Source organism: Mesoplodon bidens (genome assembly GCF_964165515.1).
Source record: "Mesoplodon bidens genome assembly, chromosome: 17".
Lineage (NCBI taxonomy): Eukaryota > Metazoa > Chordata > Mammalia > Artiodactyla > Ziphiidae > Mesoplodon > Mesoplodon bidens.
The window spans coordinates 1,248,806-1,273,880 of record NC_138174.1 but is presented as its reverse complement, the minus strand read 5'-3'; the positions used below and the strand labels follow the sequence as shown (position 1 = coordinate 1,273,880).

The following is a 25,075-nucleotide window of genomic DNA, read 5'->3' as shown; positions in this document are numbered from 1 at the left end:
CTGTCCTCACCTAGCTCAGTAAAGACACACCGAAGTACTCACCTTCTAGAAATAGCCATCCGTTAGATAATAGCTTTAATTTTTTTATCTTTTGTAAGTCAAGTATCTCTAGTTTGTTCTTTGACCTTCGTGATCAGAATGAGTTCGGAGGTTTGCCAGCTGTGCCTGGAAGCTTTGACCCCGTTAGCTGAACAGTGTGCAAAAGCACAGGAGACAGACTCGCCACTTTTCCTGGCAACACGGCACTTTCTCAAGGTGAGATGTTTGGGTGCAGTCATTGCCCGGGGGTCTTGCCTCCAGGGGGCAGTGCTGACACCTTCATCCACGAGGAGATCATGCCTTTCTTTCTGTTCACTGCAGTTTTTGGAGATCAGCTTTCTTGGATACGTTATCCTCCACGGTTATTTTGAGTTCTTGAAATTTTATGTGGTGAATATAACATGGAATTTGATAATTTGATTATTTCATACACCACAGCAAGCAATAACATCTTCACGTTATCCTTGGATTTTTAAAAAAACGTTTTCTTTACTTCTCAGATTTACTTAATAAAGAAGAATAACCTCTTTTTCCCTCTTTTTCCCTTTTGGAATGGGGAGGGGCTGGAGGGTTATATGGTCATCGTGTGTCTTTATTGAGAGTTGTTACTGTGTACTTTCAGCTGGTGTTTGATATGCTGGTTTTGCAAAAGCACAACACAGAGATGACCACCGCGGCTGGCGAGGCGTTCTACACGCTGGTGTGCTTGCATCAGGTACTGGACACGCCTCCCTGGGCCCCTCGCTCTGTGTAGTGAGGGGATTTTCAGACAGATGGGCCGTTTGTCCCTCAGTCCTCAGAGGGTCTGTGCCTCGGTGCTTCCACACCATTCAGTGAGGCTGTATTTCTTTTCTTTTTTCTTTTTGGCTGTGTTGGGTCTTCGTTGCTGCGCGCGGGCTTCCTCTAGTTGCGGCGAGCGGGGGCTACTCTGTGTCGCGGTGCGTGGGCTTCTCACTGCGGTGGCTTCTCTTGTTGTGGAGCACGGGCTCTAGGCGCGCAGGCTTCAGTAGTTGTGGCTCGCAGGCTCAGTAGTTGTGGCTCACGGGCTTAGTTGCTCTGTGACATGTGGGATCTTCCCGGACCAGGGCTCGAACCCGTGTCCCCTGCATTGGCAGGCGCATTCTTAACCACTGCGCCACCAGGGAGGTCCAAGGCTGTATTTCTTCACACTCTCAGTAGCTCTGACTCTTTGTTTTGTGTTTATCTGACAAGCTGTTAGTAGCAGCTCCTTTCCCTTCTCCACTGTTGTGAACCGTCCTTTATGGCGATCGCTGCCCTAAAGCTTGTCCTTACGCAGCTGTGCTGGGAACCAGGACTCAGGACAAAGTAACGGAGACACAGTCTCTGTCCTTGAGGAACTCACAGCTTTGCAAGGAAACAAGATGGATAAACCTGGGGACCCCGACGAGTCTGCCTTCAGAAAGTATGGAAAGCCACAGTGTGTTATTCCATAGCGCAGTCTGGAAAACTGTGGTTGGTTGGAGCCTGTAAAGCCTCTGCAACGCTCCGTGACGGGGGCTACAGCAGGAGGAGAGTTAGGCTGGCTTGCCTGTCCCGCTCTGTCCCTGTGGAGGGTGCCCATCAGGTGTGCGAGAAGAGCCGTGTCGGGTCCTCAGCTGCCTCGGTTTCCAGTCTGTACCCCCACCCCTACTCCCCACACACAGGCACACAACCCAGTGTGACCAAGTCATAGGCCAGGGCAGCTTTTTTTTTTTTTTTATCCTTCAGTATAGAGGCTGTAGCATTTGCTGTGACTGGTGCGCAGGGTTTGATTTTATTTCCCCTCTTTTAAAACGGGAGGATTTTGAGGAGTCCTGCGTGCCACCTAAGGACCCCTTCCTGCAGCACCTGCGCCCCGGGCGGGGCGCCTCTGCCCTGGGTACTGCCTCCTGCAGGTGGCGCCCTTGTGGGTGGACCTCCGTGCTCCGCATACATAGGCCGTTGCTTTCTGATGTCCTTTTTTTTTTTTTTTTTTGGCGGTACGCGGGCCTCTCACTGCTGTGGCCTCTCCCGTTGCGGAGCACAGGCTCAGTGGCCATGGCTCACGGGCCCAGCCGCTCCGCAGCATGTGGGATCCTCCCGGACCGGGGCACGAACCCGCGTCCCCTGCATCGGCAGGCGGACTCTCAACCACTGCGCCACCAGGGAAGCCCCCCGTGATGTCCTTTTAAAAACCTGGGTGCACGTTGTAGCCAAGGGAGCAGGGACTGGGGCTGGGCTGGCCCTGGAGGCACTGCCGTTGCTCGGGCAGGGGGCGCGGGGGGGACTTGAGTTTATACTTACCCCCGTGCGCAGGCCTGCCTCTGGGAAGGGCAGGTAGCGCGGCCCCCTGGCCCCATGCAGGGTCGGGGGGGCGTGCCTTCCTGCTCTTTTCCAAACGGAATTAACATATGGTTTCCCCATTTGCGTCTATCATGACATCCCAAGAAGCTAATGGGGAAGAGTGGCAGGCCTGCTCTTCTCAGGAGAGCTTCGCTTGGAGAGCTGCCCTGGTTGCGTTCCCCTTGATCCCACATCCTCTCCTCTGTGTAAGGCTGTACATGCAGGGCAGTAAAACCAGGAAAACTCCAGCCACGCCCTCCTGTTCTGTGTCGCTGAGCCCCTTCCTCAGGGACCCCTTCCTCAGGGAGCCCCTCTGCACAGCGCTCCCTTCCGCCCCTCGCCACCTCCCACGCAGCCCCCGTCTGCATGTGTGTGCACCTGCTGTGTCATGGCTGCCGCCGTGTGGGCAAGACATCTGCGTAAACCTCCAGGAAATCTTGAGAGTCAGCTTGCAGACTTAGGGCCTGAGAATCTACCATAAATCTGTCGTACTAAGAATCTATCATAAAATGCAAAAAAAAAAAAAAAAAGTGCTTTGAAAACACAGAATGAAGAGGCAACGTGACAAGGTACGTGATCGTTTGGGTTCTGGAGCCGCACGGCCAGTTCTTGCTCAGAGGCAGTCTCACTGTGTGGAAGAACTTTGGTGTGTAAACAGGGATATAAACTATATCTTCCTCGCACGGTTGTTATAAAACAGTGAGTTACTAATGGAAAAGCTTGGAACAGTACCTAGATGACAGTGAACTTTTAGTACATGTTAAATATTAACAAGAGCTGTCAGACCCTGCCTTTTGGACCCCCGTGGCCCACTAACTTGTATTTCGTGTGGTGTTTGAGGAAGGGGCATGTTCTTACGTGTACTCATCTCTTCAACAGGCGGAATATTCGGAGCTGGTGGAAACATTACTGGCAAGTCAGCAAGACCCAGTTATTTACCAGAGATTAGCAGACGCCTTCAACAAGCTCACTGCAAGCAGCACGCCCCCCGTGCTGGACCGGAAGCAGAAGATGGCCTTCCTGAAGAGTTTAGAAGAGTTTATGGCAAATGTTGGTGGTCTCCTTTGTGTAAAATAAACGACAGAGCTTTATGCTTAATCAGATCCTTCCTGCAAAGTGCACTGCATTGCTAACAGTTGACTTGAGTCTTGTTCTTTTTGTCAGTTCGTTGGCCGTTTGGATTTTGGGAGCCTGGCAGGGCGTTGTGTGGTGCAGGGAAGCATTAGCCTCAGTCCGTCGTAGGTCTTGTAGCTTTTGAATGGTGATTTCAGCCTCTCAAAATGAAATTCCACATATGTGCAAAGAGATATGGGCACCACGAAACACGTATTCAGTGCCTTTTCCCTCTTTATCAGAGCATTAGGTGGCTATCCACAGTTCAGCGTTTTCATTGTCAGCTGGATGTCTGTTCATCTGCATCACTGAGGAGCTGGTTGACAAGGCAGATTCTTGGGCCCGCCTGTAGACAGGCCCTCGGAGTCAGCATTTGTTTGTTGGACCTTGGATTCTTGGTTGTCATAAGCTCCTCTCCTCTGCCACCCCCGCAGTTTTCAGTCAGTGCAGAAGACCCGGCAAGCTTTGAGCGGTGTGTGCTGTCCCAGCCCTCCCTTTGATGAGGAGGAGGTGACTCGGCGGGGGAAGGGCACCACCAGGTGTTTGTGGCTTCTTGTAACCACGCTCTCCCTGTCTGTCTTGTGTCACGGCAGCCTGGTAATTGCAGGTTTTGTGAATCTACTCTGATGCCTGAACTTGAGGAGGAAAATACATGTATATTTTTGTTCCATAAGAAGAACTTTAGGAACTGTAGCCATCTCATTGCCTTAATTTTATGAAGAAATTACAAAAAGCAGATTTGTTTTAGTAAGAAATCAAGTCTTGACGCTTCAGAGTCGGTTTAGGGTGTTAGCTGCTGTGAACGTGGGGCCCTTTTGATTGTGTGTATTTATGTGGTTTTATGGGTGAAATGAAAGGCTCATTCAGATGTAGTCTAACTTTCTGAGTATGTTTCTGTCCAGCCACGTAGCCCATGGCTAATCATCTGCTCTGAATGACTTGCTTAAGCAATAACTATTTTAAAGGATGTGAATTACTGATTCAGACAGACTCTTACACGTTGGGACATTAGGGCAGTAATTATTCTAGAGTGGGTATTATACTCATTTCACAGGAGCCACGTAAATTTAATTTAAGAGATTAAAAAATTCACTTTAGATCCTCTGGTTTGATTTTTCTAATCAGGATTTTTGTACTGGTGCCGTGCTCCCCTTAACTCTGTGTGCCAGCTTAAATTATGGAAACGAAAGCTAACTTATAAACACCAGGCACGTGACACTGTGCCCACTGCAGTGTCAGAATCACACAGCACAGTGACAGAGGACCCTGGTGCAGGCACGTTCTTAAACTGCGCCTCCGAGGGGCGGGCTTTCTCGTCCTGTCCTTAACATCGTGTGCTCGACTGACCTCCGAACGTGGTGTTAGTACCTGGACTGCACAGAGTGGACGCGCCTTCCCGTGCACTGCTGCACGGCGGTGAGGGTAGCTCTGTGCTCTTGGCAGTTGCAGTTAACCAGACGGAGCATCTGAATTCCATCCAGCCTGGGCAGGTGCCGCTGGACGCAGATGAAAGCAAAGCCTAGAGCCACAGCTTTCTGAGGAACATTTCTCTTAATTCGATCACCATTGAGTAACAACTGAGGTGGAGCAAAAAGTCTTAAAAGACATCTAGGGCAAAACTAGTATCACTCTTCCTGAAGTGTACGTATTATGGTGTTCTTAAACATACTTTGGACAGTGCATTTATCTTTAGATTTCTTCTTCTTTCCCTTAAAGAACTTGAAGTCAGAGGCAGCGGTAGTCACTTTGTTTGCATTGTTTCTGGTGTTTCATGTTTCCCAGCTCCCTAGCGCCCAGCAGTTGTGAGCTAAATATGTCCCTGTCCCTTTGCCTAAGGGCACCAAGACACGCAGCCGACTGGATTGGTCCACTGACTGCGACAAAACTCTAATCAAGTTGTTATTGAAAATAAAGATGAGTAGGAAAGGAAATCAAGTTGTTATTGAAAACAAAGATGAGTAGGAAAGGAATGCCATGGTAAACAAAAAGGGCATCCGTATTTAATATCTTTTATCTAGACAGATGTATTTGCTGTTTGCCCAGATTCTATTACAGTCCTGCATTTTCATTAGACCACTTTTAATTGAAACAAGATTTTCTTCAGATTGGACCAAATAATACCTAAGATATCATCAGAATGTTGGTTAGTGGCAAACTGGAAGGAAACACCACCACCGTTTTTAGGTAGTGGGAAAGGCCACTTAATTGCAACAGCCAGGCTCTTTTCAGTTGTTCGCATTTTGTTTTTCTGATTGGATATTTGTTTAGTTTGGGGCTTTTGTTTTATTTTGTCGAGTTTTGTCTTCAGCTATGTTTGCTGGCTTTTCAGTGTTGGGGGGTTTTGTTTTAATGCTCTTGGCCCAGTGGGTGTCAAGAAGACTGGCTTAATTCTAGTAAATTGATTTTTACTGCTAAAACTGTTGTCAAAGGAGTTTAAAAACAAAAGCATTATTTGTGCCCCTTTTTATATATGTTAAAGGGACACTGTTGAGTATTTGATTTTTTATAATGCTGTGTTTTATAAACTTTCTCTTATTCATACACAATATTCTATCACCTCCGTTTTCAGTTCAGTCTTTGCTTGATTTTATTTTCCTTGGCCCTTTTATTTCTGAAGGCACAGTCTCTGCAGACTTTGTACCTTCACAGTTTGTGTTTGTGTGGCAGCACCTGTAACTAATTCTTGTAGCTCTGTTGGAAGGATTGGTTTGCGTTTGTGGTCCTGGATGGGCGGCTGCCTGGGGCGTGGGCCACCTGAGACAGTATCTGACAGTGTCCTTCCTGTCTCTTCGTCTGTTGGGAGACAGTGGCATGTAACCATCACTGCAGTGAGTTGTCAACAGTGTGACCCTTTTATGTAAAAAAAACTTCACAATTTTCTCCAAACTGGTTTTAAGAATTTAGTCTTATTTTGTTGCAAACCGTGTTTCTAATTATATTACATTACTCTGTTCAGAGGAGATGGTTACTACTATTTTTTCACAGTTTGCATTTCAAAACCAAACATCTCTGTGATGCTTACCCCCGTCAGCATTATTTAACTTCCCTTACTGTCTTTGGTTGAACTTTCTCTTTTACCAAAAATGTCAAGTCTTCGTATTTCTCCTATCACCGTATTTCCCATTTCTGTTGATACTTGTATGAACCCCTCAAGTATTGAAGGGAACAAGTTGTCAATTTCAAGGATTTCAAGTTTGAGTATCTTAATTTACAGTGTCAGTTGGAGCCTTAAAATACTATTTTTGTCTGTTACAATTTTACTTCTTTCTGTTTGCCACCTCTGTCATTGGAGGTGTTGTCATTAGACCTAGTAAGTCAGCGTCTCTGACAGATGATTATCGTTATTAGCTCCTGAATAAAATATTAGCTGTTTAGAAACCTCAGTACTTCTTAGGGGTTTTTCAAAACCAGAGAATAAGGCACTGATTTGGATATGAGTTCTTAACATTATAATTTTCTGTAAATTCCTCTATAAAACAACATAGCTGATTTGAGGATGTAATAATGTTTTAAATTATTTTAAAATGTAGGTGGATATTCTCTGACTTGGTAACTATATTCTGAAAACACTGCATCTAAGAATTCTTGAAAAACTGATTTTCTAAAATTTTTAAATGTCCAACTTAGGTATATTGCTGAGCTCAAATTTATTTGCAGTGAATGCCATGGTTCACGTTGAACTTTAAACATTTTAATTTAGATGTAAGAAATGTGAAGTATTCCTGATTGATTATAATGGGAACCCATGACATATTTAGCCAAAGACTGTATTTGGTTCAGGTAAAGATAAAAGCTTAATAATGGGCATCCATTCTGTTCTAAAGAGGATGGATGAGGTGATGTGTTTCTGGCCCCTAGCTCTGTACACGTAAGTCTTTGTAAAGGCAGAAACGTGGTGACGGGGAGGCCTGTGTGTTAGCCCCCCGAGGCTCACACTGCAAACCATCTTTGTCCCCCTCGTCCTCTGTGGTTTGCTCTTCGCCTGGTCCCAGACTTCCCAGCAGTGGAGAGATTTTGTTTGGGGGTTTTCTTTTAAGTCTGTTTTCTTAGGCCTCTCAGCTCTTAGGAGCTGTCAGAATGTACTAATAGCTAATTTTCCTAGCCTGACATTCAACGCTGCATCTGCATTATGTACCTAACGGGGATGTGACCTCAAGTGTGTCCTGAGCCCAGGCTACCTGGTGTGGTGTCTTTTACCACATACAATTATTGACAGATTGCAAAGGTTGGTATTGTGATTTGGTTCTCTGTACAAAGGAAAAGGCTCCATGCAGTGAGTTTCTGGTTTAATGGTCACAAAATGTTAGCACTGCTACCATTCAGCACGTGTAAAATTTTTTAAATTTATAAATATTAAAATTTTAAACTTATACTGACTTTTCAGTTTTTTTAAGAGGCCCAGGGATGAGTATACTGTTTAAATATTTACCTCTATTAACATTATTAATAAAGGTATAAAGTTGCATTTAATTTTTCAAAAGATGCTACAATTCGATTTTAGGAAATAAGGCCATGTACTGAGCCAGTTACAAGCTGAATATAAAATTTTATTTGTATTTTTTAATCCATAAATGGGAGTTAAAATATGTCTTTTCACTAAATATTTTTATGACATTTTTGTTTTGACCATGTGTGATTTGTTCATGGGTGTCTAGCTAGACTATTGTATGAAACTTATTGAATGGTGCTAGTTCATTTACCAGCCTAGGGTGACTGACACTGGGGACATTACATGATCAGAATAATTTTAAATAAAAAACATGAGGACATATCTGCACAGGTAAAATAGAGATTTCCATTACCTTCTGGGAGAACACCCAACCCTAATAGAATCTCCAGAATTCAGAAAGAATTGAAGTTTCATTTATATTCTGTAATATTGAGCATATTTATATTTATCTCAGTTCACAATCTTAGAAACAATTTCAGAGTTATTAGTTAAATCATTGGATTTGGGGTATATTTGTAGTAAATGTAGTTTGGGTCATTCTTTTTGGCCTTTCAGGGAAAGTGGAAAAGTAGCATTCTTCTGTGTGTCAGACAGACTTTCCTTTTTACCTAATTCTACATCTTGTAAACATATGCAGTGAAAAGTTAATTTTTTTAAGGAAGAAAATGCGTTTTGAAAATATATTTATTTTAAACTTTATATTGCTTGGAATGTTCATTGATTTGTAATGGTATTTCTTAGGTTATATTGAGATCTGATTCCACTCCAAGGGTGGATAAAGAACCATTAGGCTGTTTAGGAACCAAGTAGAGCTCGTTCATTTTCAAGGGGGGAGCCTTAGGCCCAGGCTGATCACCTTTCGTTGGAGGGAGCTGTGGATGATCTTAGAGCCCCAGATATAAAAATCTGGTATTGAGGGCTTCCCTGGTGGCGCAGTGGTTGAGAGTCCGCCTGCCGATGCAGGGGACACGGGTTCGTGCCCCTATCCCGGAGGATCCCACATGCTGCGGAGCGGCTGGGCCCGCGAGCCATGGCCGCGGAGCCTGTGTGTCCGGAGCCTGTGCTCCGCAACGGGAGAGGCCACAGCAGTGAGAGGCCCGCGTACAGCAAAAAAAAAAAAAAAAAAAAAAAAAAAAAAAAATCTGGTATTGTTTCTTAAAAGACATCTTTAAAATATTGGTGCTCTCTAAAAATACAGTCTTTATATTGAGTGGTTTATGAATAATGACTTTGGTGCATTAATTAGTTTGTGAAACATTTTTGTTTTGTTTCTTAAACATAGGGTCGTGCACTCTTTGTAATCTCGAATGGCAGTTCTTTTAAAACTAAATGGAAGCAAAGGGCATATTTGGTGATATTAAGGAGAAAACCTTTTGCTTGGAGTCTCCATACAATACTAATGGTAGCATACTCTGTTGGTTCTAGCACATAAATCAACATCCTGCTGAACTCTTGCAGTGTAAATTATTTTATCTAGCGAGAGAGTGAACTGTGGTTAAGTCATTGATGCTTCCCAGAACTGATAAATGAAAAAAAAAAAAAAAAACTGAAGCAAAGAGTTTATTTTTATTTATTTATTTATTTTATTTAAAAAAATTTTTGGCTGTGCCACGCAGCGTGTGGGATCTTAGTTCCCCGACCAGGGATCGAACCCGCACCCTGTGCATTGGAAGCGCAGAATCTTAACCACTGGACCTCCAGGGAAGTCCTGCAGGGAGAGTTTAAACAGGGATGTGCTAAGTATTTTTATTCCCATAGTAGTTAGCAGTTCTGTTTTTAAGTTTCAATAGTGTTCACCGCTGATTACTTTGCCAGGTCAGTTTTCAGGTGTTCTGTTTAGTAAGCTCCAGATCTTAGGCTGCAGTTTTGCAGCTCATAACTGCACTGCCCTGCATGGTCCTTTCTGAGGACTGACTTGGTGAAGCTGTTCGAACTGGCAGAGTACAGGGTAGAGGCAGGGAGACCTAGATTCAATTGACAGCTACGCTACTTAGGGTTTACATGGATTTCCACAGTCTGTCACCTTATCATAGGACCAGAAGTGTTGTTAATTCCCAAAGAACAAATTTAAAGCACAGTGATGGGTAAAATATAATAGATGCTCAGTAAGTTCCATCCTGTTTAAAGATCATTGATAAGAACACATTTTGCTCCATTAGATAAATGTGTCCTAACACAAAGTCTGACACCTGATAGTCATTCACTCTGGTGGTATTATGATAGAGTTAACTGTATTATTTACTGCATCTTCTTTTCTAAGTGAGAGAATTGATCTATTTAAGTCAGTGGTTTCAGTTTCTGTTGAATATGCTCGTATTACTCCCACAACAAAAAGTCCTAATAGTGATTCCCAAAATAAGTTTCATGCACCACTAATTCTTTATAACGTAGCTGTTACCAAGTAATTGGAGAAATAAAACTAGTTTCTTTACTGTGTGAAGTTAAATGCTTTACAAGTGCACGTTGGGAGGCTCTAGAGGAAGATCTTAATCCGACTTTACTTACGTAGTGGCCTCTTCACAAAGCACCTTATGGGACTAGACTTCTAGGGACTATCCTTTGCAACATACTTAGGTTAATTTGAGTAATTTGGTAATAAACCACTAAAAAAAGGAAGAAAAACCTGAATCTGTGTTCTTGTAAGTATAGGTTATACTAGTTATTTTTAAAGAGGAAAACCGAGTCTCGCTCCATCTCTATCTTAAGAGGTCTTTCCAGAGTAATCTCCATTTCTTTTATGCCCCGTTTCTGAAGAGTAGCATGACGAACAAAAATCACTTCTGAATACACAAAAGGAGTAATTCCTGAATTAAGGTTGATTTGAACTTGCCTGTCAAGTCCAGTTTACTGGACAAGTAATTTCCCATTTATTTACTTACTTAACTTACCTCACGGCTTGTGGGATCTCAGTTCCTCAACCAGGGACTGAACCCTGGCCCTCAGCAGTGAAAGCGTGGAGTCCTAACCACTGGACCGCCAGGGAATTCCTGTAATTTCCCCTTTATTTCAATGATGATAAAATTGCCTCTTAATATTTTAAGTTTTTTATGATTTGCAGAAAACGTTAAATTACATTGCGAAGTTTTCATCTGGAGAATTCTGATCTTCATGTGTCACTGTGACATGCTGTCCGAGCAGTCGGCACTATTGGTGGAGGTGGAACTATTGGAACTTCCTGACAATTATGGTCACTGTAATTATAAAAACAACATAGTAATACACATTACATGCAGATAACTATTGTGTCACATGATAGGAAAGCAACTGAAACTTTGAAAGCTTAAAATAGATCTGTTTCAAACCAAAAATAATTTGCTTTAACGTAAGCCTTTCTGTTAAGCCAAGGCAGTTTCCTATGTATGGAACACTACCTCTGTAAAGAATATACTGCCATAAAAGTTGGTTATTGTTTCTCGGTTCATGTTGTTGCTTACTTTTAGCTTGTGTATGTTTTCTTTCCTGCTCCTTTGCTAATAAGTTACAGCTGGTTTTGAAATACCTGGCTTAGTGGAGTTGTCATCAAAGCAATCAAAGAAAAAAGCATGGATTGCTATAAGCCTGGAAACAGTATTTAAAATGGAAATTATGGTACTGCCAAAGTTGTAAACCTGTTTTTTCATTTATATCCTTTCCTTATACCGAAAGGATGTAAAGCTATTCAGCAGAATTTAACTTAACAAGATCATAGAATTGGTAAGGAAAATGAAGGAAAGGAAGGTAGGAACATAATACAGATAGATAGCCTTGGAGAATGGAAAGTAAATACATCACTTATAATTGGTAACTGCCAGGGTGGAAGGGAGCCTTCCTTTCCGTGTGCAGATGCTGTGTTGGGTGCCTTAGAGCCGGCCTGCGAGCGCACTCCTCCCTGGAGGCTCTGAAAGACTGAGCCAGTGGGCTGACCAAACACCATCCTACGTTTGGGTCATTTCCATAGAAATTGTAGTGGCTTCATAATGAGACTATTTGCCGGAGTAGTAGCTGGTCTTATTTCAGCGCGGAGACTGCGCGTGCGTCTTCGGTTCAGGTGCATCTCGCCCTCTTCACAGCAACCCACAGCGTGACAGGTGCAGGTGCTGGTCTCACCTTAACCACGTCAGGTTTGGGAAGGGAGAGCACACCGCGGAGGAAGTCGAGCGCAGGGTTTTAAAGGTTTTTTCTAATGCTATCTTTACTATAAAACTTCAGGTTAATGTCCGAATTTCTCGATTAGACGGAGGAGACGGAGCAGACAGAGCCTTAATGTCTGTGAAACGTACAAGCGTATCGAGTGCAAAAGGGCAGGTCCATTGGTATGCGTTGGACCTGAAGGGAATCTAGTTAAAACCTCAAGTACCTTTTATTGCCTCCATCTGAAGCACCTGCTGAGTCCGGCGCCTCCCAGCACGAGGAGGCGGCCCAGCGACTAACGCGGGACCCAACCGCCTGCCGGAAGCGCCCGACTGGGCAGTGTACGCGTGCGCGGAGCCAGCCACCCCGCCCACGCCCCGGTTCTGCTGGTTACTGCGCATGCGCGGGCGTGGCCCCGCCCACGCTTCCGGCCTGGCGGGACGGTGTGCGCACGTGCAGACGCAGTCAGCTGTCCGGGCCGGCGAGGGGAGGCGGCGGTGGAGGCGAGTGGGGCGCGTTGGTGAGTAACCGGAGCAGCCTCCGTGCTCCTGTGTTCGGGTTTCTGCTCCTTCGGGTTTCCCGGCGCAGCCTGGAGGCAGCGGCTGTAGTCAGCGGGGCCGGGGCGGGAGGGAGCTGAGGAGGGTCAGCCCCGGCTGGCGGGGGTGAGGCGGAGGGGCTGCCGCCTCCGGTCCCCTCAGGGCAGCCGCGGGGGCTGAGGCGTCTCGGCCGGGCAGAGGGGGCGGGGCGGGCCGGGGGCTCGTGCGCGTCGAGCCGCGCTTCAGGAAGGTGGATTTCACCCCCGTGTCTTAGTTGTAAAATAACAGGGTAGAGTTCTCGAAGGCGGGAGGGCAGGCGCCGTCCGGGGCGGGAGACCACGCGGACCGCCCGGGCTGTTCCGCCGGGTCAGTCGGGAGGCCCCCGCGCCACCACCCCCCCGCGCGGCCCCGGGCGGCCTTGGCCAGGAGACACTGTGTGCGTGGTGTGGACAGGGAGGAGCGGCGGGTCGTAAACCTGACACGTGGAAGTAGGCTTGTGTGCGTTTGAAACGTGCTTGGCCTAAGGTTGCCTCTTGCGGGAGGGTCGCGTTGGTTTTGTGGAGTTGTTCACGGCAACGCAGGGTAGCCCGCTCCTCCCTGCTGACGCAGCTCCTTGACGTGCAGCCTTCGCGCGTGCTGTCCCCCTTCGCGCACGCCCCCTTCCGCATCCTTGCCTGCCCCTCAAGGCCCAGGTACGAGCCACCTGCTGCTTCTCTCCGCCCTCCACCCGCACGCGCTGCTCGTTCTGCTCTCAGGGCACTAAGCGGTGCCCCTCGGATAGAGGGCTCGCCACGTTGCCACACTCAGCTGCCTCCTGTGCGTCTTTCTGCCGAGAGCAGGGTCTCAGCCCTAGCGCTGGTGACTTTGGGGCCGGGGAGTTCTTTGCTGTGGAGGGTGATTTTCTAAATCGTACGGTATTTACCAGCATCCCTGGCCCCTACCCATTAGATGCCAGCGCACCCTCCGCAGAGAACCACTGAGCTGCAGTAGCAGCCACATGAGGCTTAGCATCAGTTTAATAGCAGTGTAGCACAGCACTTCCCAGCTCTTCTTGTCTCCTTTTTTTTTCTTTTTTGGCTGCGCCAGGCTGCTTTCAGGATCTTAGTTCCCCAACCAGATCTTGAACCGGCCCCCGGGCAGTGAAAGCATGGAGTCCTCATAACCAGCGGACTGCCAGGGAATGCCCTTCCCAACTCTTTTGGACTTGAAAATCTTACAGCAGTTTCACAGGCCCACTTAGAAAAAATTTTAAAGATGCTAGAGATATGATAAAGTAGTGACTTAAGTTTAAAAAAAATTACTGTATTACAACTAAAGTTCAGTTAGAGTTTAGTAATGTTTATTATATATAAACAGATTTTAATTTTTCCCACTTGTGACGCTCTCGTGAACTCACTCTGATAATGTATGTGAAACAGTGTATGATTGCTAACATTTGCAATTCATGTCCCTCCGTTGAGCGTCTCTTACCGTAATCCAAAATATATTTTATTCCTATTGTTTGTTTTCTCCCTGCCTCACTAGAACGTAAGCGCCAAGAGGACAGTGACTTGGATTCCCATCACCAAGAATAGTGCTAGTGCAAGGCAGTGCCTTGGTAAATGATTATCAGCTTTAAAAATAAACTTTTAGGGCCCAATTCATATTGAAATACAGATTGAAATTTAGTTGCTTTTTACAGCCACAAAAGTAGGCAGGTTTCTTAAATTGCTCTTTGGAATTCTTTCATTTGAACGAAGTCAACTTTTTTTTTTTATGGTTTTCATGTGTTACTTCTAAATAATTAGCTAACAGATTTCAAGTTGCAAATTGAAAACCTTTCTCCATCCACAAATGCAGCTGTGGAAAGTGTTTAGTATTAATAAATAAAAATTCAGATATTCCTGTCTGTATGAAGGATACACACGTATATGGGTATATATGAATGTATAATAGGACACACACATATTTTTCTTTGTCCTTCAACTCTTCTAGACAGGATTGTGGGGCAGCTTGGATCAGGAATCGGTTGTACACTTCAAATTTCTCAGGAGACACTGGATTTTAATATTTGCCTGATTCTGACTCTTGAAATACAGGACTAAAATGAAGCCTCTTAGTAATCTGTGGGTAAGTTTGCTGTGTTCTCAGACTTCCTCAGCTCAGCATTGCACACACTAATAATCTCCCTTCTTTTCTTCTGGGACTCCTGCAGTGCGTATGTCGGGCCACTTGAAGGTGTACCCCATCTCTGCTGATATCTCCATTTTGTTCAAACATTGTTTTCTTTTCTTTCTTTTTTTTTTTTTTAATGTTGAGCCTTCTTTTAATTTATTTACTTTTATTTTTGGCTGTGTTGGGTCTTCGTTTCTGTGCAAGGGCTTTCTCTAGTTGTGGCAAGCGGGGGCCACTCTTCATAGCGCTGCACGGGCCTCTCACTGTTGTGGCCTCTCTTGTTGCGGAGCACAGGCTCCAGATGCGCAGGCTCAGTAGCTGTGGCTCACGGGCCTAGTTGCTCCGCGGCATGTGGGATCTTCCCAGACCAGGGCTCGAACCCGTGTCCCCTGCATTGGCAGGCAGATTCTCAACCACTGTGCCACCAGGGAAGCCCCAAACGTTGTTTTCTTAATGTTCTCCACATCTTTTAGTTCTTTTAGCATCTTTAAGACAGTTGTTTTGCCATCTGATCTTTTTCAGGGATGGTTTCTGTTGGTTTACTTTTTTCCTTTGAATGGGCATACATTCCTGTTTCTTTGTATGCCTTGTGTGTTTTTTTTTTTTTTTGTGGAAAACGCTGGAACTCTCAGATTCTCCCCCTTCCCCAGGATTTGCTTTTTTTGTCATTCTGTTGTTGCTATTATTGTAGGCTGTTTTTGTGCCAGGGATCAGCCTGAGGAAACTTAAGGTCTTTATAAGCCTACACCTTTTCCTGGGCATGCATAGTGACCTTCTAAATTCCTCCGTATATTCAGTTGCCATTTATAATGGTCTAGTCCTTAAATGTGTGGCCCCCAAAAGGGCGAAAAGAGAAACATGGAAGCAGGGGAGGTGCTGGCACTTTAAATGCCCTCGAAGTTGCTCCTGCTGGAGGGGGGAGTGCTAACAACAATGGGAGCCTCGCAGCGAGGGCTGCCTGACTCCGTCTTTGCCTCCATGATTGGACGTAGCTGTCAACGATCAGAATGCAGATCCCCATTATTTGAAGGGCAGGGTCCTTGTTGCCCACCTTGCTCCCACAGGCTGCTCCTGGAGCTGTTGAAATTGTGTGTTCTCAGACTTTATTATGTTTGTCTACTTGGCATCCATTAATTACAGGGCCAAAGTGATGGCCCTGTAATTCCTTACATCTTCTCTGCACGTTGGCTCTCATGGGCTCGTGAAAGTCATATGACAGACCTCCCAAACCACACATTATAGAATGTGTGTTTTCCCTTCCTGCCCACTGTCTTAACAATAACTGTCCCAGTTCTCTCTCTGCTTCCTTGTTCCTGCATGTGACAGGTTTCATGTGGTCCTTCACGATGTGCTGTGCCTCTCATTTCCTGGGGAACTGTGAATAACAAACTCCTCTTTCAGTGGCATTGACCTCTCCATATCCTCATTCAGCTGTATAAATTAATCCCTGAGCACAAAACAGGTATTTGTGCACACCTTCCTGAGGCAGGAAGGAGGAGTGAGGGATGGGTAGCCACTGCCAAGTTAAGTGCCCAAATTGAATGAAATTAACCAAATTTTAAGTCTTCCCCTGGGAGTTGCCAGCCTTTGAATAGACTCTAGGGATCCAAGATAGTTACATCAGATAGATTTTGCCAGTAAAGTTATCTAGGTATGGTGACAGTCTTCCCAGAACCTTCTAATAACCTTTATATACATTCTCTCACCATTCATTCCCATTGATACCACCTTGATGGTGTCAGCCTTCAGAACAGTCTCACCTTTCTGACCACTTTATTTTGAGGCTGTAAAATGATAGATCTGCTATATCTGCATTTTGTCTAAAAGTGATAATAGTGATAACTGTATTTTATCAAATCTCAAGAAAACATGCTGACAATTAAACTTACACTCATTTTAAAACCATTTGTTAAAGTAATTTTTTAAAAATGTGTATCTTAAGTCTGTGAATGTGATACCTGTGACAAGTCAGTCAAAGTCAGTCCTGCTCCATGCAGACAGCATTCATTCACCGTGCTCCATGCAGACAGCATTCATTCACCGTGCTCCATGCAGACAGCATCCACCGTGCTCCATGCAGAGTTTCCTGTCACACTTCATAGTATTCCCTTTAGTTACTAATTTCCTGTGCTCCAGTTTCACTCATTCCCTCTTCTGCCAATTCACTTTTTGTAAAGTAGACAGTCATATGAAGGTACTAAACTGTCTTATTTAGTGGTTACAACAGATACCATATTATTAGTGGTATACTTACAACTTCAGGTAAACTGAAGGTAATATTTGTGTTCCTGTTGTGTTCCAAGGACTGTTAGGCACTTTATAGGTAGTAACTCATCTAACTCAAAATAACCCTATTAAGTAGGTGTTTGTTAATATTTGTCCATTTTATAGATGAGAAAATTGAGGCATAGAGGGGTTAAGTACTTGCTCCAAGCTATGCAGTTAGTAAGTGGCAAAGCCATGATTTAAGCCTAGGTAATTTGGCTCCAGAGGTCATGCACTTAATCCTGTATCATGTTTTTCTGAATGTCTAAATAATAGCAGAAATACTTTTTCACAATCAGTATAAAAAATGTTATCAAGTATCTGCTTCAAGTAAGAGTTGTTTATATGATCTAGTCCAGTAAAGTATTAGAAACTCTACATCTTGAGATGGGTGTGTGCATAAATTACAGATAGTTTACAATGAAAAATTCCAAACATTTAAAATGACAGCCTGTAGTAAAAAGTTTTGTATCATGATATATGACCCTGTACACACATGTGTATTTTTTGCTAAAACATTTCACAAAGCAATACTTAACTTCTACTATAAGCCATATACTTCGATACCATTTTTTCTATTTAAAAAAAAGGTTGGGCTTCCCTGGTGGCGCAGTGGTTGAGAGTCCGCCTGCCGATGCAGGGGACATGGGTTCGTGCCCCAGTCCGGGAAGATCCCACATGCCGCAGAGCAGCTGGGCCTGTGAACCATGGCCACTGAGCCTGCGCGTCCGGAGCCTGTGCTCCGCAATGGGAGAGGCCACAGCAGTGAAAGGCCCACGTACTAAAAAAAAAAAAAAAAAAAAAAAATAAGTGCTGATGTTGTCCTACTATACTGACTTCATAACTTAAGGGAGATCATTGTACAGTGTGAAAAATATGGATAGAAGAATAGATGAGTTGTTCCATGAGATTTATTCTAAGTTCTTTCAAAAAGCTTAGTACCCTGGGGTGGCATCAAACTGTTTGGAAGCCATTTTAGGCACTTTTTACTTACATAATCAAGTCCATGGGTCTCTGCAGATATGTAATAAACATTTAAAAAATTAGGTGTATCCTCACTCCCAGAGGTAACCACTATCTTTTTTTTTTTTTAAATAGGTTACATTTTTTTTTCCCCAAGATGTTGGGGGTAAGAGTTTAGTTATTTATTTATTTATCTTTGCTGCGTTGGGTCTTCATTTTTGTGTGAGGGCTTTCTCTAGTTGTGGCAAGTTGGGGCCAGTCTTCATCACATTGCGCGGGCCTCTCACTATCGTGGCCTCTCTTGTTGCGGAGCACAGGCTCCAGACGTGCAGGCTCAGTAGTCGTGGCTCACGGGCCCAGTTGCTCTACGTCATGTGGGATCCTTCCAGACACGAACCCGTGTCCCCTGCATTAGCAGGCAGATTCTCAACCACTGCGCCACCAGGGAAGCCCAACTATCTTTAAGCTTCAGTTTTTTATTAACTTGCTTTTATCTTCATGTTTCTGAACTTCATTTAAATAGAATTATTTATACTATATGTATTCTTCTATAATTTAGTGACTTACATGTTCTTGAGATTCATTCCTGTTAGCATATATATGGCTGTAGTTAATTATTTTTTTACTGTTGTGAACTTCCACTTGGAGTAACAAGGGCTAAATGTCCCCTCCCATCTGATATAACTAAAAAACAACAACAACAACTAAAACCAGATAAAATATGTGGGAAAAAATGTCTCTGAAAATATTGGCCACAAGACTACAAAGGGCAGTGGTCCCTGAAAGAGGGGAACAAACAAAATGAGCCTGATGATTGCCCCATCTACTGCCTGAGAGAGTTTTCAGACTGCTGTGCAGGGGAGGGAAACCCAGACAGAATCCAGAGACCTCTCTAAATTGAGGAAATAGTTCATAGATCCTGGGGAAGCCAAATGGGGCCAGAGTGCAAGGCAGAGTGCCGTACCAGAGAAAGAAGCCTAGAGAACTGCAGAGGGACCTCCTTGAGAAACTACCTGAGGCTAGAGAAAACAAATACCTGGAAGGATTTGAAGGAACAGAACTCACTCAAGACTGGGAATAGTGACTGTTTCCACCAGCTGTACTGAAAAACCTCATAATTCATGGGGCGTTGGATAAAGTACTTAGAAATACTGCTATTTTGCTACAGTGGTGAGCAGTAATTAGTGCTAGACTAACTGCTGTTCTCCTCTCTACTAACAGTCTTAAAAGCAAGACCTGAAAGGATAAAATTGTTTCCAAGTAACTTTACTGTGTCCCAATACAAATCTCAAGAATACTTATATTTATAAATACTAATTTATGTTTATAAATATACTTACAGGAGTACAAAAAAATCTACCATTGAACAAGTTACATTTCATAATATCTAGCATTCAATAAAAAAAAATTAACCAACCATGCAAAGAAGAAAATATAACCCATAATGAGGAGAAAATCAATTGTTTGAAACTGACCCAGAACAGACACAGATGTTATAACCAGTAGACAAGGAAATGAACAGTTATAACTGTATTCTGCACATTCAGAAAGCTAGAGGAAAGACCGAACATGTTAAATAGAAATATGAAAGATTGGGTTGGCCAAGTGCCTTTGGATTTTAAGTAAAAGATACGTTTTTCATTTTCACCAAGAACTTTATTGAAAAATGTATTCACCGTTTTGTTCCACTACCTTCTGCCATTTTTCAGGCAACTTCATAAGTCCACCTTCCCAAAACGTCTTATCTTTTTAAGCAAAGAACTGTTCCAGGTGGCTTTTACAGTCTTACAGGGAACTGAAATTTTTTCCATTAAGAGAATTTTGTAAAGACCAAAACATGGAAATCCAAAGGTGCAATGTCTGGTGAATACAGAGGATGAATCAGAACTTCTCAGCCGGAATTTCCCTGGTAGTTCAGTGGTTAAGATTCAGTGCTCCCATTGCAGGGGGCCCAGGTTCGATCCCAGGTCAGGGAACTAGATCCCACATGCATGCTGCAACTGAGACCTGGTGCAGCCAAATAAATAAATATATTTTTTAAATTAATTTATTTTTGGCTGCGTTGGGTCTTCGTTGCTGCGTGCAGGCTTTCTCTAGTTGTGAATGGGGGCTTCTCTTCATTGCGGTGCATGGGCTTCTCATTGCAGTGGCTTCTCTCGTTGCAGAGCACAGGCTCTAGGCGCGTGAGCCTCAGTCGTGGTTCGTGGGCTCTAGAGCGCAGGCTCAGTAGTTGTGGCACACAGGCTTAGTTGCTCTGCGGCATGTGGGATCTTCCTGGACCGGGGCTTGAACCCATGTCCCCTGCATTGGCAGGTGGATTCTTAGCCACTGCACGGCCAGGGAAGTCCCATAAATAAATATTAAAAAAAAAAAAAAAAAAGAACTTCCCAGCCAAGCTGTAACAGGTTTTGCCTGATCATCAAAGAAATGTGCTGTCTTGCGTTATCCTGATGGAAGATTATGCGTTTTGTTGGCTAATTCCGGACACTTTGGTGAATGCTGCTTTCAGTTGGTCTAATTGGGAGCAGTACTTGTTGGAATTAATCGTTTGGTTTTTCCGGAAGGAGCTCATAATGGAGGGCTCTCTTCCAATCCCACCACATACACAACATCACCTTCTTTGGATGAAGACTGGCCTTTGGTGTGGTTGGTGGTGGTTCGTGTTGCTTGCCCCACGGTCTCTTCCAAGAGTACAGTATCCACTTTTCATCGCTCATCACAAATTTGTTTTAAAAATGGAACATTTTTATTACATTTAAGTAGAGAATCGCATGTGGAAATACAGTCAAGAAGTTTTTTCCACTTATGTGGAACCCAAACATCAAAGCAATTAACATAACCAAGCTGTTGCAGATGAATTTCAGCACTTGATTTGGATATTTTGAGTATGTCGGCTATCTCCTGCGTGGTATAACGTTGATTGTTCTCAATTAATGTCTCGATTTGATCGCTGCCAACTTCAGCTGGTCTACCCAACCTTGAGCATTGTCCAGTGAGAAATCTCCAGCACAAAACTTTGAAAACCACTTCTGACACGTTCGACCAGTCACAGCACTTTCTCCATACACTGCACAAATCTCTTTTTGCATTTCAGTTGTGTTTTTACCTATAATAAAGCATAATATACCAAAAATGTTGCTTTTTTTCCTTCTGTCTTCAATATTAAAATGGCTACACAAAAATTCACCAATTTTGATGTTTTTTTATTGGAGTATAATTGCTTTACAATGTTGTGTTAGTTTCTGCTGTACAACGAAGTGAATCAGCTGTATGTATACATAGATCCCCTCCCTCTTGGACCTCCCTCCCACCCTCCCCCATCCTGCCCACCTGGGTCATCACGGAGCACCAAGCTGAGCTCCCTGTGCTATATCACAGGTTCCCACTAGCTATTTTACACATGGTATAGTGTTTTTATGTCAAACTTAATCTCCCAATTCATCCCACCCTCCCCTTCCCCATCCCACCCCGACCCCCACATCCACACATTCATTCTCTATGTCTGTGTCTCTGTTCCTGCCCTGGAATTAGGCTCACCTGTACCATTTTTCTAGATTCCACATATATCCATTAATGTGCAATATTTGTTTTTCTCTTTCTGACTTACTTCACTCTGTATGACAGACTCTAGGGCCATCCACATCTCTACAAATGACCCAGTTTCGTTCCTTTTTATGGCTGAGTAATATTCCATTGTATATATATATATACAACATCTTTATCCATTCATCTGTTGATGGACATTTAGGTTGTTTCCATGTCCTGGCTATTGTAAATAGTGCTGCAGTGAACGTTGGGGTGCATGTGTCTTTTTGAATTATGGTTTTCTCAGGGTATATGCCCAGTAGTGGGATTGCTGGGTCATATGGTAGTTCTGTTTTTAGTTTGTAAGGAACCTCCATACTGTTCTCCAGAGTGGCTGTATCAGTTTACATTCCCAGCAACAGTACAAGAGGGTTCCCTTTTCTCCACGCCCTCTCCAGCATTTATTCTTTGTAGATCTTTTTTATGATGCCCATTCTGACCAGTGTGAGGTGATATCACATTATAGTTGTGATTTGCATTTCTCTAGTGATGTTGAGCATCTTTTCATGTGCCTCGTGGCCATCTGTATGTCATCTCTGGAGAAATGTCTATTTAGGTCTTCTGCTCATGTTTTTGATTGGGTTGTTTTTTTTGATATTGAGCTGCATGAGCTGTTTGTATAGTTTGCAGATTAATCCTTTGTTGCTTCATTTGCAAACATTTTCTCCCATTTTGAGGGTTGTCTTTCCATATGCACTTGAGAAGAAAGTGTATTCTGCTTTCTGGTTGAATGTCCTATAAATATCAATTAAATCTACCTGGTGTATTGGGTCATTTAAAGCTTGTGTTTCCTTATTTTCTGTTTGAATGATCTGTCCATTGGTGTTAGTGGGGTGTTGAAGGCCCCCACTATTATTGTGTTACTGTTGATTTCCCCTTTTATGGATGTTAGCATTTGCCTTACGTATTGAGGTGCACCTATGCTGTGTGTATAAATACTTAAAATTGTTACATCTTCTTCTTGGACTGAACCCTTGATGATAATATAGCGTTCTCCCTTATCTCTTGTCACAGTCTTTATTATAAAGTCTATTTTATCTGATATGAGTATTGCTACTCCAGCTTTCTTTTGATTTCCATTTGCATGGAATTATCTTTTTTCTATCCCCTTTCAGTCTGTATGTGTCCCTAGGTCTGAAGTGGGTCTGTTGTAGACAGCATATATATGTGTCTTCTTTTTGTATTCATTCAGCCAATCTGTGTCTTTTGGATGGAGCATTTAATCCATTTACATTCAAGGTAATTATCAATATGTATATTCCTATTACCATTTTCTTAATTGTTTTGGGTGTGTTTTTGTGGGTCTTTGTTTTCTCTTGTGTTTCCTGCCTAGAGAAGTTCCTTTAGCATTTGTTGTAAAGGTGGTTTGGTGGTGCTGAATTCTCTTATTAGCTTTTGCTTGTCTGTAAAACTTTTGATTTCTCCATTGAATCTGAATGAGATCTTTGCTGGGTAAAGTAATTTTGGTTATAGGTTTTTCCCTTTCATTATTTTAAATATATCCTGCCACTCCCTTCTGGCCTGCAGTTTCTGCTGAAAAAATCAGCTGATAACCTTATAGAGATTCCCTTGTACATTATTTGTTGCCTTTCCCTTGCTGCTTTTAGTAGTTTCTCTTTGAAATTAATTTTTGTTAGTTTGATTAATATGTGTCTTGGTGTGTTTCTCCTAGGGTTTATCCTGTATGGGACTCTGTGCTTCCTGGACTTGGGTGGCTATTTCCTTTCCCATGTTAAGGAAGTTTTCGACTATAATCTGTTCAAATATTTTCTCAGATCCTTTCTCTTTTTCTTCTGGGACCCCTGTCATTTGAATGATAGTGCGTTTAATGTTGTCCCAGAGGTCTCTGAGACTGTCCTCAATTCTTTTCATTCTTTTTTCTTTATTCTGATCCTCAGCAGTTATTTCCACCATTCTGTCTTCCAGCTCACTGATTGTTCTTCTGCTTCAGTTACTCTGTTGATTCCTTCTAGGGTATTTTCCATTTCAGTTGTGTTGTTCATCACTGTTCTTTAGTTCTTCTAGGTCTTTGTTAAACATTTCTTGTATTTTCTCAATCTGTGCCTCATTTTATTTCTGACGTTTTGGGTCATCTTTATTATCATTACTCTGAAGTCTTTTTCAGGTAGGTTGCCTATTTCATATTCATTTATTTGGTCTTGTAGGTTTTTACCTTGCTCCTTCACCTGTAACATATTTTTTTGTCATCTCATTTTTTTTTTTTTTTTGATGGGTGGGGCTGTGTTCCTGTCTTACTAGCTCTTTGGCCTGAGGTGTCCAGCAGTGGAGTTTGCAGGCAGTTGGGTAGAGCCAGGTCTTGGTGCCAAGATGAGGATCTCTGGGAGACCTCACTCCCCTTAATATTCCCTGGAGCCTGAGTTTTCTGTTAGTCCAGCGGTTTGGACTCGGTTTTCCCACCACAGGAGCTCAGGCCTGAACCCCGGCCTGGGAACCAAGATCTTGCAAACAAACAAACAAAAGAGCTGAACAATAACAAAATTAGAAAAAATAAAAAATATATTAGAAAAAATAAAAATATAAATAAAACAACAACAACAAGGTAAAACAGGGACTTCCCTGGTGGCCCAGTGGGTAAGACTCTGTGCTCCCGGGTTTGATGTCTGGTTGGGGAGCTAGATCCCACATGCATGCTGCAACTAAGAGTCCACATTGCCACAACTAAAAATCCTGTATGCTGCAACGAACACCCTGTGTGCTGCAACTAAGACCCAGCATAGCCAAAACAAACAAATAAGTACAACAAGGTAAAACAACCGCAACAGCAAAAAAAAAAAAAAAAAAGCCTTGGCTGTGGGGGGTGGGGCTTAGGCTCAGGACCCTCGCAGCCAGAAAAGGCCCTGAGTGGGCGGGGCAGGCGCAGGGCTTAGGCTCAGCATGCCTGGAGGGGGCCTCGGAGTGCGGAGGATCAGGCCCGTGACCTCAGCAGGCTCCCCGGGGCCTGAGTGGGCAGGGGAAATGCTGGCTGTGTTCCCTTCTGATCCTCTGATCCCCCAAGGGTCTCTCCCTGTCCCCATTGACCCCCTGTGAGTGGGCCCCTCCCCCAGCCGCCCCTCAGGGATGCTGGTCCTGTCCCGCCTCCACTTCTCCTCCCGCTCTGTCCCCCCGCCACGTCCTACCCAGTCACTTGGGAGTTCCTCCCGTCCCGTTAGGTGTCCGAGGACCCCCACCAGCACCTGGTAGGTGTCCTAATTGTGAGGAGATGCAAACTCCACATCAGTAAGTTTTTTTTAAATGCGTGCTGATATGACAGGTGTCACAGTACAGTCTAACAAAACTGCTCCGAATGGAGGCAAAACCATCTGAGTGCTCCGGGAGCCATCTTACAGAAAAACCCAAATGAACTTCTTGGCCAACCCAATCAAAGAGACCCAAGTCAAACTTCTAGCCATAAAAACGACAATATCTGAAATAAAAAATACACTGGGGCTTCCCTGGTGGCGCAGTGGTTGAGAGTCCGCCTGCTGATGCAGGGGACGCGGGTCCGTGCCCCGGGCCGGGAAGATCCCACATGCCGCAG

At 43.9% G+C, this 25,075-nt stretch overlaps 2 protein-coding genes across 3 annotated transcripts in view; both read left to right on the top strand.

Moving 5' to 3' along the window:
* The window catches only part of XPO4 (exportin 4), a 112,389-nt gene extending 104,301 nt beyond the window's left edge, over positions 1 to 8,088 (top strand). Inside the window, exons 22-24 of the mRNA XM_081214526.1 lie at positions 139 to 255; positions 662 to 754; positions 3,241 to 8,088. Coding sequence (XP_081070652.1) covers positions 139 to 255; positions 662 to 754; positions 3,241 to 3,438 — 408 coding nt within the window. The 3' untranslated portion in view covers positions 3,439 to 8,088. The remainder of the gene's footprint in view (positions 1 to 138; positions 256 to 661; positions 755 to 3,240) is intronic.
* A 4,375-nt stretch (positions 8,089 to 12,463) lies between these two features.
* Positions 12,464 to 25,075, top strand: part of EEF1AKMT1 (EEF1A lysine methyltransferase 1) — a 36,361-nt gene continuing 23,749 nt past the window's right edge. For both annotated transcript variants that reach the window (XM_081214545.1, XM_081214544.1), the window contains exon 1: positions 12,464 to 12,554. The gene's annotated coding sequence lies outside the window, so the exon portion shown is untranslated. The remainder of the gene's footprint in view (positions 12,555 to 25,075) is intronic.